Source organism: Lepidochelys olivacea (assembly GCF_965140295.1).
Source record: "Lepidochelys olivacea isolate rLepOli2 genome assembly, chromosome: 22".
NCBI lineage: Eukaryota > Metazoa > Chordata > Testudines > Cheloniidae > Lepidochelys > Lepidochelys olivacea.
Genome location: NC_140432.1, coordinates 11168028 through 11188444, shown reverse-complemented (window position 1 = coordinate 11188444; position 20417 = coordinate 11168028). Strand labels below are relative to the sequence as shown.

The 20417-nt window shown below is 49.4% G+C and overlaps 1 protein-coding gene across 4 annotated transcripts in view; it reads left to right on the top strand.

Moving 5' to 3' along the window:
• The window catches only part of LOC311511395 (opioid-binding protein/cell adhesion molecule homolog), a 705875-nt gene that overhangs the window by 373675 nt on the left and 311783 nt on the right, over nt 1-20417 (top strand). For 2 of the 4 annotated variants that reach the window (XM_084611958.1, XM_084611957.1), the window contains exon 2: nt 6605-6689. In XM_084611958.1, coding sequence (XP_084468084.1) covers nt 6605-6689 — 85 coding nt within the window. Of the gene's footprint in view, nt 1-6322; nt 6690-20417 lie in introns of those variants that run through there. The other 2 variants (XM_084611959.1, XM_084611956.1) reach the window with 2 other exon arrangements.

The following is a 20417-nucleotide window of genomic DNA, read 5'->3' as shown; positions in this document are numbered from 1 at the left end:
GCCCACCTTGATTATCACTACAAAAGGTCCCCCCCCCCAGCCCCCTGCTCTCCTGCTGGTAATAGCTCACCTTAAGTGATCACTCTCCTTACAGGTTTCAGAGTAACAGCCGTGTTAGTCTGTATTCGCAAAAAGAAAAGGAGTACTTGTGGCACCTTAGAGACTAACCAATTTATTTGAGCATGAGCTTTTGTGAGCTACAGCTCACTTCATCGGATGCATACCATGGAAACTGCAGCAAACTTTATATATACACAGAGAATATGAAACAATACCTCCTCCCACCCCACTGTCCTGCTGGTAATAGCTTATCTAAAGTGATCATCAGGTTGGGCCATTTCCAGCACAAATCCAGGTTTTCTCACCCTCCACCCCCCCACACACAAATTCACTCTCCTGCTGGTGGTAGCCCATCCAAAGTGACAACTCTTTACACAATGTGCATGATAATCAAGTTGGGTTATTTCCTGCACAAATCCAGGTTTTCTCACATCCCCCCCACCCCCATACACACACAAACTCACTCTCCTGCTGGTAATAGCTCATCCAAACTGACCACTCTCCAAGTTTAAATCCAAGTTAAACCAGAACATCTGGGGGGGGGGGGTAGGAAAAAACAAGAGGAAATAGGCTCCTTACAGTGTGTATGGAAACACCCATTGTTTCATGTTCTCTATGTATGTAAATCTCCTCACTGTATTTTCCACTGCATGCATCCGATGAAGTGAGCTGTAGCTCACGAAAGCTTATGCTCAAATAAATTTGTTAGTCTCTAAGGTGCCACCAGTCCTCCTTTTCTTTTTGAGAAATTACTATAAGACCAAAGAAGGTAATAGAGAATTCTAAGCTTTCTGTAGCTTTAAAAAAAGGTTTTAACCATTCTATAGAATTCTATGGCAGGGATATAATTTTTCGATTAAATTCTATCAATTGTCCAAAAAACTAACTGATCATTTTTTTAAGGGACAGATTGGAAACTGTTTTAAAACATTGTTTGGTCCCCCCCTCTGCCGTACGACCAATCTGTGTGTTGACTGTATTGCAGAGGGAAAGGGTAGTCTTGTGGTCCTACCAAAGATGTGGGTTCAACACCTGGCTCTAGCATGGGCTCCCTGTGTGATCTTTGCTAGATCACTTTGGGCTGGATATGGCACTATGCTGCCTTATTCCAGCTGAGGATCTGCCCGGTATCTCTCTCCATCTGAGTTCCCTACCTGTGAAAGGGCCGAATGATATTTTCTACTGTGTACTTAAATTGCAAACTCTTTAGGGTAGGAGCTGCCTCTTTGTTTGTGCTCAGTACAATCCTACAACATGGCTCCGGTCTTGCTTAGAGCCTCTCTGTGCTCCTGGAACACAAATAGCAACATGTAGGATGGATGGTTGAGATGGGACCTTACGCTGCTGCATGGTTTGCTAGCACCAAAACATGGCTCCTCAGCCCAGAAACCCTTCCCTGTGCATGCTGATCAGAGGCAGTGTCGACGGAAGGCTGTTAGCCAGCACTGTGGATAAACACCCTGCTTGTTAGCAGACTCTCGAATGAACTGCGGGCAGGGCCTTAGAGCCAGACCTTGTTGGACTCTGGAGCGCTAGCATGCTGGAAACACAGACAATGCCGAGTTGGCGAGTGCCTTTCAATAGGAATGTAGGGATCCGTACTAATAGACTCTGTCAGGGTTTTCTTAAATTCTCCCCGAGCCGAGGGGGAGGAAAGAAGAGCGTGGCTGGGTCTCTGGCTTGGAGCTGGAAGGGATGCTGGCTGTCTCTGCCTCTCTGACTGCAGCTCCTGTAGCTCTGGGGAGATGGAGCAAAAATCCAGTAGCAGCAGCAAGGTTGGAGAACAAGCTGATCAAACACCTCAGTCCTTCATTCCCAGGGGTCCTGCTGGCTGCTCGAGGTGAGCTTCTGGCCCCATTGCCTGACTCACTCCCCAGCCTCCAGTCTTCCCAGCCCTCCCTAATTACTTCCAGGCCTGTACTCCTGACCTTTGCAAGCTGCTGATTAGAGCAAGGAGGGAGAAATCTCCAAGGGCAATTGTGACCAACCTCCGCCACTAATAAACCCTGAGATTGACAATCAGAAGGGAGGAAAGAGGGGGGGAGAAGGGACTCGCCCTCACAGGTTCAGTTTCTTTCTGAGCCGATCAGAGCTTGTTACCATCACAAGTGGCAATCCACCACTGCCGAACCCTGGGTACCCCAAGGAGATCACGCTGAGCTCCAAGAACTTCTCCTTTCTGTGATTTTATTAGAGATTGGTTTGAGGCAAAGCCATGAAGCTGGGCACCCATGTGGGCTGGGGGTGTTTGAAATCCAGGTATGGAGTTTGCAGATTGCCCCATCTTCGTAACAAGTGTTATTATTCTTAGAGGGCCCACCTAAACTCAGGGCCCAATTGTGCTGGGTGCTGTGCATACACATAGTAAGAGGCAATCTTTGCAGTGAATAACTTGCAACCTAAATAGACTTGACAAAGGGCAGAAGAGCAGTATTATCCCCATTTTTTCTGACAGGGAACTGAGGCACACAGAGACTAAGGGCCAGATTTTAAAGTTATTTAGGAGCCTAATTCCCCCAGTCATTTCTTTGGGAGTTAGGCACCTAAATATCTTTCAGAATCTGGCCCAAGATCACACAGGAACTCTGGCAGAGCTGGGAATTGAACCTAGGTTTCCTGAGACCCAAGCCAGTGTCTTAATAACAAGCCCTCCTTCCTTTCATTTTCCCTTTATAAGGGCAGACCCAAAGCTCCACTTCCCATCAACCCCAGCCGTCACATTCAGAACCAAATTTTGTGCCCTTGGCCCTTCTATAGTCTGACAAAAAACCCACCCACCCCCTCTTTTGCAAAGTTCTCTGTCTTCCCTCCCCATTCCTACTCCTTTCTATTGAGACCAGCATGTTCACTCATTATTAACTGCACCATGGGTCCCAAACGCATTAGCAGTGTGATTCAAATGTACCCCAGAAAAATTACAGTGACTGCATTACCCACCACCGAAATGCAGCCACCTCTGGGGCATAACGTGGGAACTGGAAATGTGAAGGATGGTAGGAGGCGTATGGAGGTTAGTGGGACAGAAAGGCACTGAAGGTTAGTTAGCCAGAGTGGGGAAAGGTTATCTTCTTGTCTAAACTCTGCACGTTTGGAAAAGAATAGACGTTATGGCAACTTTTTATCTCCCCTCAATCGCTTGGCTCAACCCCCAACTGTAATATCCCATGGATCCACCATTCCACATTTAATCTGCTTGTGCTTCCTGCTCTTCTGTGTCCAAAACAGCCCCGGGGGCGAGTCTGGTTTAGCGAATAAGCTGCACAGTCTCCTTCACAGTCGTTCCACTTCATTGGGTAAATACCCAGTTAGGTAGGTTTTTGTTACATAAATATGTATAACATTCTCTCTCTCTCCTCCCCTGTCCCTCACGCACATGCCCAGCTATAGCTAGCAAGGAGTTATCTGTCTATCTATCCATCCCCCCTGTCTGTGGCTATCCATCCGGTCATGCGTATTCTTATCTCTGGAGGCTAGCTCAGCCCTTTCGAAGGTAGATATGCACTGAGGCAGGATCTCAGTTCAATCTTCCCCTTGTATGCATTACACCCATTTCAGCGTTATTTCAGAAACATGCACTGTGTGTCAACAGCTTCCTATCCCAAGGGGTAAACACCAATTTACCCAACAGACCGGAAAGCCCCTGCAGCAGCAATCACTCCAGTCAACCCAGTCCTGGTGCTGGTACATGCTCAGTGGACTTGATCTCCCGACGTAGGGCCCAGGTGCAGCTGGTTTGTGGTTTATCCCTTCCTCTCAGCAGCTCCATATGCATTTCCTCTCTATTGATGCCTGGGGTGATCTGGCAGGGGCAGCAGGCCAGTCTCTCAGTTACCTTCAGCCCTCAGCAACCCTGCTTAAGTGCACCAGCCAACTTGAATGTTTGGGGTGAAGCAATTTTTTTTAAAGAGCTATGTCACCTTTGGATGGAAAGCCCAGGCTCTGCCCAGTTTCATCAGGCCCGGCTGCCCTATTTATCCATATGACGTAGCCAGCATCTCTCAGCCATTGCTCTTGCCTTGAGCCAGTGTGAGTCCCTGCAGCATTAGGCCCTTGGTTAGTGCTGTGTCTTTAGGGTCGTGACATTTCAGCGCAAGATAGAAATTGATCTGGCTTGTCAGATTCTTCCAAAAGGCCTGAGCAATGCCAGGGATCCTCTATCACATGTATACACACCTCCAGGGTCCTTTCCATTTCAAAGCGCTTCAAATCTTAGTGCCCTCCCCTACTCCCCCCCACCCCCCGAGTTCAGGGGACCTTTAAGGACTCTAAAAGCTCCCAAGTCTGTAGCCAGAGTCAGGAAATTGTAACCACTACATTTGGAACTTGCCTCATTCCCGTCACACCCCCAGTCTAGGGAAGGCTCACGGAGGCATAGCAAACCAGCTAGAACTCCCTTCACTGGCCATATCATCCCACGTACAGTGTACCCCACATCTCCCGGGGTAGGTAACACGTCCTCAGATGCTCCCTCTGATCATCACCCTAGTGGGTTCCATCAGAGGAAGAAATCTAGCAGGTGTTAACAGATAGCTTACTACTGGTGAGTCTGCACCGCAGGGGCAGGAAGGGGTTAATTTTGCAGGCAGGCCATTGAACCCTCACCTGGTCAGCAGCCTGTTGGCAGGGGGTCTGAGCTGCTTCCTGAGCTACCAGGAAATGCCCAGCCTGACTCCGGCATTGTAGAAGAGGTACCATGCAGGGGGCCCTCTGAGCCGCATGTGCATGCTGGGTGATCCTTGGCAGGGGCCTGTTGATGGTCATGGCAGAGGGCACTCTGTACTGGGCTGTAAGGGGCGGATGAAAAGCCTTGAGCATCTCCTTGTGCAATGGCCTTTGGGTCGGTGCTTGGCAGCACACAAGGAGGAACTTGCCTGGATGGCGAAGGGGAAGGCTTGGCAAGGGGAGCCCTGCGCTTAGATGGCAGGTGGGGCCAGGGGGGATCTGCGTTCAATTTGTGTGGGGTATGGCGGGGCCAGGGCTGGGGGCTGTATCCCCAGGAGTGGGCCGAGAGGAAATGGGTTGCTTGGGGCACAGGCAGGGTATGCAGGAGGGGTGCTGGAGGCCGCCTGGGGGCATGGAGAGGAAGGGAGCAGGCGGTCCCGGGGGTGTGGGAGAAGCTGAGCAGGTGCTTGGCAGCAGGCGATTATTGATTTGTATTGTGGTAGCACCTAGCAGCCTCAGTCATGGACCAGGACCCCGTGGTGCTCGGTGCTGCACAAGCAGAAAGAAAAGCCGGTCCCTGCCCAATCAAAACATAAAAACTAGAGAGGACAGATGGATCCGGACAGGGCAGCAGGACACGGCGAGACAATAGGCGACAGGCGGGGGTCCCCGCACAGCAGCTGCCGAAGCCGGGTCCCGCGGCTGTGGGGCGCCCGACTGTAAACCCAGCAGCCGGCGCTGCTGCCTGCCGTGCGGGAGCTTTATTCTTCTCAGAGGGGTCCCGGCTGCAGGAAGGGTTTAATTATACACCGCCCCCCCCCGCCGCCACTCCCCAAACAGCCCCCCACAGCCCCGCTCCTCCCGGCTGCTCTGCTGCGCACCGGCCCGGCGCGGCGATGGTTAACGGGGGCGGAAGATGCTGGTGGTCCCCCTGGCTCGGTGAGGCGGGACCCCAGCGCAAGCCCGGATCCGGCGCCGGCGGGGTGAAAGCGGGGGAGCCCCGCCGCCGCCGCGCAGTGCGGCGGGGCCGGAGCCCGAGCGCGGGTGGCGGCCGTGGCCACCCCGGGGGAGCCCACGCCCGGGCGGGCGGCGAGGCGGAGCTCCCGGCCGGGAGGCAGCGCGCAGCCGGGCTGCTGAGAGCCGGGGCCGCCGCCGCCTCCTCCCCCTCGCCGAGCCCCGCCGGGGGCAGCCGGGCTCCCGCCCCGCCGCAGGTCGGCGCCCAGCCCGGGGCGCTGCCTTTGCCTCGCCCGGCGGGGGAGCCGCTGCGCCGCAGGGAAGTTTCGATCTTGCGACAGAAGCAATTTGTCCTGGCTTTCCTTTATTTTTCCTCCGCCTTCCTTTTCTCCCCCCCTGCCCGGGACCAGGCTGGGCTGAGCCGCCACCCTCCCTTTCTTGCCGGGGAGGCTCACGCGTCCTCCTCCTGGGGTGATAAACTTTTGATGGCGGGGCTCCGCGGCGCGTGCCCAGCGGAGTCTTAAAGCGGCGTCTGGAGCAGGCGGCAGAGCTGTGACCTTCATCTCCCGCGCGGCACCTCGCCCCCTCCTCTTCCTCCGCCCCCCCCACCCCCAGCCAGTGCTCCCTTCCTCCTCCTCCTCCCGCGCCCCAGGATCGCCGGGGGCTCCCTGCGGATGCTCGGCGCTCTGCGGCTGGATTGCCAGGGGCTCTGCTAATCTCCGAGGAGCTCCGTGTCTGCCCCGCGCTCCCACCCTGTTTGCTTCTTCCTCCCCCCCCCCGCCCCGCTGCCCCGTTTCTCCTCGCCGGGGGTGTTTCTGGCCTTTTGGAAAGTCCCTGCTGCCCAGGATGGGGGTCGGCGGGGGCTTAGTCGTGCCCTGGAGGTGCCTCGTCGTCCTCTGTCTCAGGCTGCTCTTCCTTGTGCCCGCAGGAGTGCCCGTGCGCAGCGGGGATGCCACCTTCCCCAAAGCTATGGACAACGTGACCGTCAGGCAAGGGGAGAGCGCCACCCTCAGGTAGGAGCAGATGTTTTTTTCTCTGGGTATCTACAGGGGTCTTGCTCTGTGGGCGCCCCGGCCCCAGGTGCATGCCAGGAGTGGACGCACCCGGCTGAGCCAGGGGCTTTCGATGCCACATTGCAACAGGGTTTAGCCTTGGCTCTGGCCATTTCTCCTGTAAAAACAGGTTGAGAGGGTTTGTCCGTGAATGGGGCGGGGTGAGACCCCTGAGTCAGGGAAGAACGTGCAATGCTGCGGCTGGGGCTCTGGAGCTGGGGCCCAGTGGGCTGGGAGTGGGGCGTTGGGGGGGTGCTGACACGGTAACGGGGGTGTCTCTGCGTAGAGTGTCAGGGTGTCTAAAGGAACAAAGAGGGCACGTTCTGTTGTTTCTTCGGCACTGGGTCGTGGGTGCCAGACAGGAGGTTGCAGTGAAACGTGGGTGCGGGGTGGCGTATTGGCGGTGTCATGTTGGAGCTGGCAGGAAAATGTTGGTGCCAGACAGTGAGCTGGCAATTGGGTTTAGGTGGCAGACAGTGAGCTAGGGCTGGCTGACACTCCAGTTCTCTTCCTAAAGTTGGTGGGGGGGGGGAGAGGTGGGGCGGGTATCAGGGCTCTGTATTGCCTGTGTATCTATGCCAGCATGCATTTCTAACCGGTTTCCAGGGCTGTGATGCCTCCGGAGATGTCAGTATTTTGCCTTGATCACTTTATATTCTCTGCACACATCTGTTAATATCAAATCAATCTTTTACTCCGGGGGTGCATCTTATGAATTCTGATGGATGTTTTACCTTACGCTGTTTCCTGCAAAAGAAATGCAGGCAACTTATATGCAGATGGCCGCTTCTACATGAGGCAGTACAGCAGAGCGTCCCTTTCCCTTTCCTCAGCGAGTTACAGGTGTGCCCCGTATGCTGTGGGCACATGGTGTCGGCACAGCAGAGACAGCCAGTTCAGTACATGCTGACTGTGCTGTTTGTGGTCCGATAGACAGGTCCAGTGTTATTCCAGTTATCTGTGCAGCATGAAGTGTCTGTGGTGGGGTGTGGATTTTGAGTACGGATCTTAAACAAACAGGTCCTAAGAACTTTGCAGTCTGCTGCTCTGTATCGAATGCCAAATAGTCTGTGATACCACTCCACCACACTAGCCTGCCTGCTTCCTTCCATACACCCAGAACGGCAGGGCTGCAGTAAGCAGTTCTTCCTCCCAAACTGGCACAAGGGAGTGCAACACTCAGGCTACGTGTGTCATCATATCCTCCTCTAGCAGCTGACCCACATAGCGGATAAGAGCTACTTCGATTACCAGCTGGCATTTCTTCCTTTGCCCCATTTACCTACCTGCTTCCTGGTCTGTCATCTCCCTGCTTCATGGGCAGAGGGGCTCACGGAGGGAGATGGACACATCGCACCCCGCCATTCAGACAGCAGCCTTGTTAAAACAGGACCCGCAACACCACTGCCCCTTTCCAAAGCTCATTCCCAAAATTAGCTAATGAGCCCACTCATCCCCTTCTGAGAAGAAAGAGCAAACAGAACAGAAATCCAAAGCACAGAGGTAAAGTGCCACCCACATAGTCATACAGAGGGGAATTGGGGTTAGGACTTGGGTTAGAACTCAGGACTTCAGTCCTGTGCTCAGCCCTCTGGCTCTGAAATAAACACACTTTCTGCAGGCCAGTCAGAGCCCCCCCCAGCTCCCCTTTGTGCTCCATCCTCTTCAAGGTCAGATTCTCCCTGAGGTCTGCCCAGCCCAAGTCAGGGTGGTTTACGCCTTGTGATTCAAGGGACGCAGGTTAAAAAGCAAAAGGCACAATTTCCATTTTGCTCCCAATAATATAGCTTCTGAGATAATGAACCTAAGCTGGTTAAAAATCTCATTGTCCTTTCTCCCTGGATGCTGCTTGGTGGTTTTCTGAATTTCTCCCAGCCTGGAAAATGGAGGCAGACTAGTTTGTAGACTTTGAGGTTCTCATGCTCTAGCAAAGTGCTGTGATGTTAGGGCTGCAAATCTAACAGGGAGAGGATCATATGTTCAAAATATAAAGCCATTTTCTTTTAGAGTTCTTGGTTTTAAATCATTGGGCACATGCCTCTTGGTCTAAAAGCTTAAATTTTAGGGATACATTTGATCTGATGCTGTCTCTGATGCACGCTCTGATTTCCACCAGCAGAGGGCCAACTTTGATCTATTTTTTGAGGCTCTGGCCTGGTTGCCTGCTGTTAAGGATGAAACTTGCGGCAGCTGGCCTTGGGAACGCGAAAGGTTGGGAAGAATCCAGCCCCATAGTTGTTGGGCTTTTCAGCCTTCCTGTAAGAAATGACATTCCCCAGCAGAACTGTTAACTGCCTCTTATTAGCAATAGGACCCTGTTAGGAGAACCCCAGAGCTGTGTTCTTTATACTCCTGTCTCTCCATGGTATCCCCTCTCCTCTCGCTGTGTCTCATCCAGACTGTCTCTTGCTTCCCTCCCATTCTCTCATCTCTTTCCTTCCTTCTTCCACTTTATCTTCATCTGTTCTTCCCCTACTGCTTTCATTCCTTTTTCAGGTTTCAGAGTAACAGCCGTGTTAGTCTGTATCCACAAAAAGAAAAGGAGGACTTGTGGCACCTTAGAGACTAACCAATTTATTTGAGCATAAGCTTTTGTGAGCTACAGCTCACTTCATCGGATGCATTCAGTGGAATCTCTTTCTCTCCTTTGATCTTTTTTTTTTTTGCCCTGTGTCTCTGTCTCTTCAACCTCCCCCTCTTTATCCTCTGTCTCCTCGTCACTGCATGCATCTTCTCCACTTTCCCTGTTTCCACACTCTGCTCCTTCCATCCCCAGCCACGCTCCTTGCAGTGAGCCACTCCCCTGTCTGTCCTTTGCACTTGTTCCAGTGGTGGTATCACTGGGAGCCCAGCCAGAGGAATTGTGTTCAGCTGTCCTTATGTCTTTCCATGATAACTGCTTGCCAGGCTCTGCTGGTACCTCCTGCCAGCCCCACTTCCAGCTGGCCCTGCCAGGCTCACTTTTGAATTTTTGCCTCATCTCTCGGGTGCCAGCCCTTAGAAGCCAATTAGTTGCTCAGTGAGCTAATGAAGATTCAGGACCTCCTAACGCGGAGCGCTCACAGTGTCTATGCTAGCCCATCGTGCCCACAGCTTCTTCATTAATCAGCTTAACCAGGTGGACCTCTCAGGGAATGGTTTGTCTAACGGGGGTCAGCACAAAGCCCTGGGAGGCTATCGAAGCCAGGGCACCAGCTTCCCTTCTGTGCTGCACCATGGTGCCGCTTCCCTTCCCAGGGGCTCCACTGCGCAGAATGATCCGTACGTGTGTGGAAGAGCACAGCCTTAGCTCTCTCTGGAGCTGGGTTATTGCCATCACACGGGAGAACTCCACTGCCCATAGGAACAATCCTAGACTGCCGGGGCTTTCATTGCTGAAAGCAGCTGTTGCTGCTTAATCCAGCTATCTGAGACAGACATGCGCAATTCATCTTTAAAGTGAACCTTCCGCTTCCCTCAGATATGTGGCATGGCATTTGTCCTTACCTGAGATGTGACACCAGCAGCCGTGCAGCGGGCTGCGGCGTTTTGCAGGGATATGGTGTATCAGGGATGTAGTGGAAAATGATTTGCATCAGCACTGAGCAGGCTGCACTATCCTGCAGGAGACGATATATCAAGGATGCAGCTGGTGCTGATTCGGAACAGCCCTGTACAGCAGACCGCAATGTCTTGCAGGAGACAGTGTATCAGGGATGCATGTGATACTGATATGCAGTTTCAGGGAGAGGGTGCACTGGGCTGCACCTGACACTGATTTGTGGCTTCACCATGCCACAGGCTGCAGTATCTCAGAAGACAGTGCAGTGGGATGCATGCATGCAATACAGATTTTAAAACATCCTTCCCCCATGGGACAGGAAAGCAGTGAGGCCCTTAAAACAGACTTCAGAGGCTCACTGCATTATGCATTGATGACAGGTTGCATTAGGCCTCCAGCATGCACAGTCTCTGATGTGATCCTGGCATGAAATGCAGAGTCCACACCCAGATTGTGGAGGGAGGTGGCATTGACAGCTATCTGGTGAGGAGACTGTTGCTTTAAAAGAGAAGTTAGAGGTTTCTTTTTCCAGTAACGAGAGGACTTGTAGGACCTTCCAGCAGTTTCACAAACCAGGGTCCAGAGACGCGAGCTCATTTATACCTGTAAGCCCTGAAAATGCACTTTTTAGTTTTCACCCAGAAGGTCCCTTTGAAAATGATAATGCAGGAGGGCCTGATGCGGAGAGGTGCAGAGCACCTGAAACTCCATGTTGACTTTAATGGACTTATGGAAGCTCATCACCACTCTGGATCAGTCCTTAACAGAACTTAATAGAAGTTCACCCAGTCCTTAAATGCATACAGTGCTGAAAAAAGGACCAAGTTAATAGAAGAAATGAGATCTACAATGAAGAGCAGGACTTTTGGCTTTTCTGGGGGGGCAAATGAAGATTCCACACAGACAAGCAATAGCTTAGCGCTTCCCTGGGTCTTAGCTGCTCCTGAATCTCTCTCTGCTTTTTCTTCCTAGAAATCCCTTGCATAATCTATGGCTCCGTCTACTGGCAGCTTCCCGTGTCGCTTTAGATCATTGCCGTACAACCATTCTCATATTTTAATGGAAAACTTGCTGTTTTGTTTTAAGAACAAACAATTCCCTTAGTACATTTACACACTTTGCATCTCAAAGAAACTCCAAGTGGTTTGCAGTCGGTCTATACACTGTGGATAAAATCAGACAAACAGCCAAGCCGTTACCAACTGCTGAAATGCAGCCACTTCTGGTCTGAAGCACAGTAGCTGTTTAGTAGCCCACAGAAATGATCACTACACAGCAGTTAGAACAGGAAAGGAAAACACACAAATCAGCTTGAAACTAAAAGTAAGAATATCATTATCTAGCTGGAATTTGGTCAGGACATAAGGGTTAATGTTCCCATTCTTGTGGAAGGTGCAGTGGAATCTTGAATAACCATGTGCTGGGCTGCAGTTGTACATCTCCTCTGAAACCCCATTTCCAGTCACACACTGGTTCAGTCCTGACTTTGTGGGAAGAGTGCCACCTAATGAATGACCAACATTTCTCCCTGTAGTACCCAGGTACTCCCAGGAGGTATCCCATCCAAATACTGATTGAGCTGTACTGGTGCCTGTTATAAAAGGTTGGTTTGCTGGCAACATAATCAATGCAGTGTGGTTTACGGTAGGTTCCCATTCTTATTGTACTTTAACATTTACCACAATAATGGCATTTTACCCAGCTTATTGCCTTTAGCAGTCTGCCCCTGCACCGCTCTGGTTTTGGCAGCCCTTAGTGACAAAGAAGTTCTCTCCAACGTAATGACATGCACTCTGACCACGCACAGACCACACAGAAACTGAGGTCCTGCAATGGTGCTACCTCAAAAGTCCCATCTAACTGAGCCGAGTCAAGTCTCATCACAGAAAGTCATGAACAGAAGCAGAATTTTCAAGGCTTTAATCTGTAGTTAAGAAATAATAGCCCGTTTCTAAAGGCAAAGAAAGTGTGCTCTAGCGAGTACGGGAACAGCGGAGAGACAGAATGCTTGAGTTCTGTTTCTGTCTCTGCCACTGACTTGCTGTGCTGCGACCTTGGGAAGGTTCCTTTACCTCTCCATGCATCAGTTTCCCCATCTGTAAAATGGGGCTCACAGCACCTGCTTCCTAGAGGAGGTTACGCGCAGTAATTCCTTAACAGTTGTAAAATGCTCTGAGATCCTTGGATGAAATGCACTACACAAAAGCACCAAGCATTTTTATTTAACAAAAAATACAGACGCACAATGCTGAATTGTTCCCATATTTAAAAGAAAGTTTAAAAGTAAGATTTCTGCCCCATTCACTTCCAACGGAACCTTGGCCTCCCCAACCCTTCGTCATTTAAAAACTAAAGAAACAATAGAACCTTGCTAATGCACCCAGAAGACTTTGTGATTCACTGAACGAACCCAATTAAAAAGCAAACACCAGGATAAAACATCATGAGACATGGTTCCTTTGTTTATTTTTTGCTATTATAGTTTTCATGATTTCTGACAGTGCTGCATCGTTTTGTACAATAAACTATTGAAGCCTGTTTCCCAGCACATAATGAGGTTTGATAATATAAGACTACTTCAGACAGGCAATATGGACCAATGGATTTGGGCACCGGTCTGGGAGGCAGGTGACCTGGGATTTATTCCAGGTTCTGCCATTGATCTTGGGCAAGCTACTGTCTGCCTCTGTGCCTCAGTTTTCCCAGCTGTAAAGTGGGGCTAATGACACTCACCACCACTGAGCTATAGGGATGAAAAGTCCTAGATAGAGTAAAGAATTTGCACCGCAGCTACGTCGCTGCTATTAAATCCTTGCTGCCTGCTGCTTTTTTGTGCGCCAATGCGAAAAGCCCGGGGATTAGTGAAGGCCAGATTAACGAGGCCCTACTCTGTCACTGCCCCCCTTCCTTCCCCCAAAAGTTTCCCAAAGCAGCTAAATATATACCTGCCATTTACAAGGTAGAGCTCCCTGCATGTAGGAGCTGTAATTGGCGAGTCAGTGAAATTACAGCCATGGGTTCTGGCATTTGGATCCTCCTCGTTGGCATAATAATTCCCCCCTGGGTAGCTGGTATTTAACTTGTCTTATCTGTTCCTGATAGGTATAATTACAGTGCCCACTCATTTAACTGTAATATCAGAGCCATTGTCTGGGTGTTGGAGAAAGGGCATGGGGGTGAAGGAGAGTTCCCCTCTGTGCCAACCTCTTACATCGAGACAAGTGCTATTACAGAACTGCAGCTGCTATGGTACTGCCATAATAATGGCCCGTACCCAGCCCTCTGGATTCATGCACGGTGGTGTGTTTGAAATTCTCATTCACACTTTGCAGCTAGGTTCCATCTCCAGTGAAGCGCGAGAGGTAGCAGTAATAGGAACGTCTGATGTTTCTATAGCTCCTGACGGCACCTAAGTACCTTTGAGGATCTAGGCCCCAGTGAATTCAGCATTGGCTTTAGATCAGGCCTTTGGAACATACTCCTCAACAAAGCTTAGCCACTGATTCTGCCAATACCCCTCTCTGGGCCTGATGCTGCACCATGAAGGCAAGGGGTGTTTTCCCACTGGCTGCTCTGGGTACGAGGTCAGACCCGCTCTCTTTGTCTGAACATTGTCCAGGGGGCTGGGTAGAATACAACAGACAGGAGAAGGAAGAGGGTGAGTGGAGACCCGAAGACAGTGAAATTGCAACCGGAAAACTGGAACAACAGTCTTTGCTTTAAAATCTGCTTTGCATAATGCAGCAGGTCTCTTCTGGCTTCACAGAAAAGAAAGAGTGAGAGAGTTGCACGCTGTTCTATGAGGAATATGATTTAAGTTCTAGCAAGCTTCCTGTATTTCTTTCTAATGAAAAGCCAGCATCCACACACAGCTTCAAACACTTGAGCTTTATTCCTCTGAAATAGTTACAAGCAGCAATATTCAGTTACAGAGGTTCAGATGAAATGTTTTGTAACCCCTTTGCTGAGGAATACACTAAATCTTCCTCAGGCATAAGAAGATCCCCTGGATTGAAGATGGTAATAGCTGCTGTTCATCTGGACATATGCACAGTTCCTAGAGTTCTAATCTTTGTTTCTGGAAAGGGCTTAGGAGTTAACGCCACAAAACGAAATCGGGACCCAACAGAACCCTCGCTGTTCCGATTTCCATCTTCCGAACTGTTTCTTGGTTCCACTACCTTCTTTCATAGTTTGTCTCTTGAATCTAGATATTTTTTTCCATTTCCTGAATTTATTTGGTTTTCCCTCAACCCTAAAGTAAGGATACCTCATACAGCAGCCACATGCATTATTTTAAATGATAATCTAGATGCTATAGTCAAGCAGACAATTCATGAGGAATAACTAATTCGGTGAATTTCACCTCTTTTTCCCCCCACCCCTTTTGCCAGTTATCTGTGGGTGGGAGTCCAGTTTGTCTCCAATTTTATTCATGCAAAACAATTCACTGAATAATTCCTGCCAGTAATTCTTTGTCTGCTGTGAGCAGTTTGTTGTGGGGTATTTGACGTTCAAGCTGATTTGATAGGACACGTACAACTCATGTTTTCTGTTCCCTGGTTGGATGAGCTATAACTCTCAATGGTTAGATCTCCAGTGCCAATACTCACAAATACTAATTGTATATTTGTTTTCTATTCATAGTCTCCAGTAGCCTGTAAACTCCTTGAGGCAAGGACCATCTTTGGGTTCTGCGTTAGTACAGCACCTAGCGTAACGGGGTTCTGGTGCATGAGTAATGCTAATATAATAATATTTGCTTAAAACTGGCTGCTTGCATGAACATTCCCCCCAGCTAACTTGTTCATTAGAATATGTGAGGAAAGCAAACACAAAAGGGCATTGAGTCCCATCAAAAGAAATTTGTTTAAGTAGTTGGACAAATGGTGGTGGAAATAATTTTTTGCAGTAGCCATCCCACTCTGTGTTATACTTGCTGAAGAGGAGTACAGCTGTTAGTCTGGACTGGCTGATGAAATGAGGTTCTCTTTCTAGTCCTCTCCTCAGCAGGGCAGTGCTGCATATAGAGGAAGGAAGAGGGTTTAGTTCTGCCCTTTGCAGGATACAGCTCAAACCTTTAAGCACAGGATTGGATAAGCAAAGTGCAAAGTGACCATCGCCTAAGCGCGTTGTGGATTACCTGCAGCTAAATGTCCATTGCAGAATAGGGTGCCTCTTGCTTCCAGTTTGTGCTGCAAGGAGCCTTGGGTAAGGGCTTGTTTACAAGGAGAAATTGAATAGCATAGCCATTGTTGAATAAAATACTCAGGAATAGCTCACCGGATTGACATTCTGTTCTGTAGTAAAAGTGCCTTCATTCCAGAATCATCAGTGCACTTCCAGAGCAGAGTAATTTATTCTGGAATAAAATCACTTTCATTCTGGGACAGCGGGTCAACGCGGGGAGCTATTCTGGAATACTTCCTTGACACTTATAGCTTTTTCCTCAACAATCCTTATGACTCAGTCTGGCCAATTTCCCCACTTAGACAAAGCCCTAAGACCCTTTGAATTGCCCTATGAAGGACGGAGACTCCAGCTGAGCGGGAGAAGATTCTTTCATGGTTTCTCGCTCCCTATGGGGAAATCCAGGTTTCTCTTTTCCTGCTGTTTATGCAGCAAGGATATGAAAAGGGATTGTGTGTGGTGAAGAGACTTCCTTTGTATCCCAGTGAGGGAGTGGATGAAGCTGGGGAAAGGGAGAAAGAGACCAAGCAAGAAAGAGAAGGGGAGGATTGGAAGGAGAGAGAGACAGGAAAGTAGAGGGAAGAGTGGAAGAGAAAGAAAGGAAAAGAGAGTAGAAAGCAGGAGGGCTTGAAGCTTGAATGGCAGCGCACAACGGGAAGCTTGTAAAGTTCACTGCTCCGAGAATGCGAGAGTTCTTAAATCAGACCCAAGTAATCAACACAACTGGCCTGAGGACAGGAGGGAAAGGTGGTAGCTGGAGATAGCTAAGATTAATGGGGTTTCGGTTTAAGCCAGCCTGCTGTTACCCATCCCCCAGGATACGTCACAGCGGGGCAGTGCCTTCCCTCCTGTCATTATTTATTTATTTGTTTATATATTTAGTGTGTATATACATTTTTAAAAAAAATCTAACAAATTTCTAAGCCATATAAATCCAATTACCCATGTTTTGCCTTGCGGGAGCGAAGGAGATTAATGTTGGTATTTTGGCAGGAATGTAAAAAGAAATAGGTGGTAATAACCATGAAGGCTCGTAAAAAGGAGCGCACAGACTAGTCCATGCCTGGGAACTCGGCCATAATTCTCATGGGCCTGTGCCACTTGCCATGTGCATGTGCCAGGACCCTGTTCTCCCCACAGGGGGGCAGGGAAGAGCCAGATGCTTTCCGGACCCTTGAGCAGTTTATCCTGAAAGGGAAGGCTTCAGTATGGAAATAACAGAAGAGTTGGATAATAAATGTGTTGCCCTCCTACAGCGTCTTCCATTCAGGGACCTTGAAGTGCTTCGCAGATGTTAAGTGAGGAAGCCCCAGGGCAGCCCTGTGAGTCTGGTATGGATAGCCCCATTTTCCAGATGTGGAAACAGAGTCACAAAGCAGCTGAGGACCTGTTTTGCAGATTTGCAAAGAGTCCTCAACTCTTGCTGAAGTCAACAGGAGCTGCACGTGCGCCTTACTCTTGAAATTCAGGCTTGGTTTGACTTGGCTCAAGGTCACTCAAGAAGTTTATGGCAAACTGAGGAGCAGAACCCAGCAGTTCAAAGTGCCAGTCTCCTGGTCTAACTACCAGTTACCCTACAGAGGCTCTATCTGTGCAGAGGAGCCCGTATGTCTGGCACTGGTGTAATTCTGCCCCTCATCTCCAACTCAGCCCCATGTTTGTATCATTTCTCCATGCCAAGTTCTTCTCCTGTCTCTTAGATTCATAGATATCAAGGTCAGAAGGGACCATCATGATCATCTAGTCTGACCTCCTGCACAACGCCGGCCACAGAATCTCACCCACCCACTCCTATGATAAACCTCTCACCTATGTCTGAGTTACTGAAGTCCTCAAATCACGGTTTAAAGACTTCAAGGTGCAGAGAATCCTCCAGCAAGTGACCCATGCCCCATGCTGCAGAGGAAGGCGAAAAACCCCCAGGGCCTCTTCCAATCTGTCCTGGAGGAGAATTCCTTCCCGACCCCAAATAGGGCGATCAGCTGAACCCTGAGCATGTGGGCAGTCTTCCCAGGTTCCTTGCCCTCCCCACCCCAGTACAAATCTGGCCACGTAAGGTATGTCTTCGCTGCAGAATTAACTCACACCCGGGCCTGAGCAGCCACCCGACAAAGCCCTACCCCAGTGACCGCATCCTCACTGGTGCTGCGCTCTGCCATGTGTGTCATGAGGATTTCGGGGGCCACTGTCTGTGGTTCTTTGTGCCACAGTAAACTGTGCCGCTCTATGATTCTTTCCCACGAATTGTGGGAGAACTTGTCTGTTCTTCTGGGCACGCAGGAGGGAATTGTGGGAAGGCTTTGGAGGACTATCAGCATTTGAGAGGTTTAGCCTGCAGCCTAACTGCAAAGTGGATGGGTTACCAGCCCATGCAAACGCCTCACTCAGGTCTTTAGCTTGTAGCTCCAAAAGGCCCAGCTAGCTCAGGTTAAAAGCACCATCAAATGTGTGTGAGTTTGATAGGTGGAGGGGAGAGGGGTTTATGGCAACACCCTAGTAAGATCCCAGGCTAACTCTGCTGTGAAGACAGACCCATACGCTCCGTGCAATCAAGATGATGTCACTGTATAAAGCGTCAGAGATAAGAAACACAAACCTTGGCTTTGCTATTTCAGCGACCCCCAATCGACTTCCCACTCCTCAGGACCCCTAAAGCCCAGCTTCGGCATCTTAAATGTGTTTCTATCCTTTGCCCCTCCTAAATCACTGCTTTATCCCAGCTTGTGGAATCCCACTCCGCTTCCCTGTACCATTTATTAGTAACGCATCCCCACAACAGTATCTACTTTTTCTGCCATGCTTTGCAGCGGGCTCCTCGCACTGCGTTTATTACCGCAGCGTGTTTTATAACCCTCTTGATCAGATGACATAAAAAGAAAAAGGAAGAGCGTAGCCCACAATCAACTCATCATTCCATAAACAGGGAGAGAGCCTTTAGCAGAGAGGAGAAAGCAACCCCTTGAACGGAGAGGCTGCTTTACGATGCATTTAATTCCAGCCAGGCCGTTAAAGCCCGGATTTAAAGTCTTTTGTGCTATCACAGGAGTTGCCCTGATGCAGTGACAGGTCAAGGGAAAAGGACTGAGGTTGCATCCACACTGCAGCGAGTCTCAGAGCCTGGGTCGACAGACTCACGCTCATGCCACCGGGCTAGAAATAGCGGTGTAGACATTTGGGCTGGGGCTGGAGCTTGTCTCTAAAACTTTACAAGGGTGGGAGGTTTTCAGAGCCCAAGCTCCAGCCAGAGCCTGAAAGTCTGCACTGCTATTTTTAGTCCCGTAGCATGAGCCCTGGTTAGTTGACCCAGGCTCTGAGACTTCCTGCTCCAGGTCTTTATTTTTTTTGCCGTGTAGACTTATTCTGAACCCATTTCCAGGGAGACTTGAAGTTACTGTGGGAAGCAGCCAGGCCTGAGGCTCATTGCAGCACTGGCTTCATTTGGAAGCAGTTAGTATGCATGTCGCATAAGATCTCTCTTTCCCTCACCCTGCCCTCCCTCTCCTTGCTCCTTGTTCACATATATTCCATTAAGTGAAATTGATTAGTTTTTTTTTTTGCTTTGTTTTAATTACTATGTTTAACTGTGTAATTATTACACTGGCTGGTCCTGGCACTGTCTGAAACAGCCTTGCTTCCCTCACATCTGCGGGAGGAATATTCAGACTTCATTCAAGTTAGGGTGCCGGGGGAGCAGAGCATCTTGCGGATGTGTAAGGTAACTGGCATGGTTATCGCTCTAGAGGAAGGAGCTGTTTAGTCACAGAATCATAGATTTTAAGGACGGAAGGATCACTACGATCATCTAGTCTAATCTCCTGCATAACACAGGCCCTAGATTTTCATCTGGTAATTCTGGCATCAAACCCGTAACTTCTAGTTGGAGAATCCACTACATCCCTGGATAAATTGCTCCAATGATTAATTATCCGCAGTGTTAAACATTTGCATCTTGTTTCTCGTTTGCATTTGTCCAGTTTCAGCTTCTACTATCAGAAATCCTCTCCCCATGTAAGTACTTATTGACAGCGATTAAATCACGTCTTAATCTTTAAATTAAATAGATGGTGCTCGTGAAGCCTCCCCGTGTACGCCATGTGTCCCAGACCTTGAACCGTTCTTGTGGTTCTTCTCTAGAACCCTCTCCAATTTTTCCACATGCTTTTCAAAGTGCAGTGACCAGAATTGGACATAGTATTGCAATAAAGATGTCACCAATGCCATATACTCGAGAGTGTCCGACGTGGAAACGGGGCATGCAATCTTAAAAGTGGTTTTGGTTTGGCAGAGTCCTAGGTCTCATTTCCAGTGGGGAATAGCCATGACTCCAGCTATCCGTGTCCAGCACAACTGCAGTGTAGACAAGAGTGATTTGTACTAATTGAGCCAACCCAAGTTTCAAGCAAGACCAACTGTTGTAAATTGCGGCTTTCCTTGTGGGTGTGCCCTGGTGCACCTATGCCAATGGCTGGCCTCTGATGGGTGAAGTTGGGGCTAATGCCCAGTGGATCCAATGCCTTAGAAAGATTCTGCTCATTGTTTTTAACCAAGAATTTTTGGCAAAGTAAATTGGATAGACAATCTAAGGAATCCATGCCAGGGTTTGCACAAGACCCAGTGGTGGGAGGGTTACTGCGGGAGCATTCTGCAGATTCCAGCCTGAATGGATGTACTCAATAAGGTCACTAATAATTTACCCTAACAGTGAATTTTAGAGGATTAACTACATGTTTTGAGCAACCTGGAAATCAATAGCGTTCAATTAATAGATGCATTTCTCCCCACCCCCAAAATGATGCCTGATTTGCCAGATGGAGACAATTCTGGTCATATTTCGAAACCAGACAGCCCAGCCCCATGGGAAGTGGTGGAGGAATCTATACAACGAAATCAAGCCGTTGTCTGCTGCCGTACCTCTTGGGAACAGACAAGGGCTTGGTTTTTCAAATCGCAATGAAAAC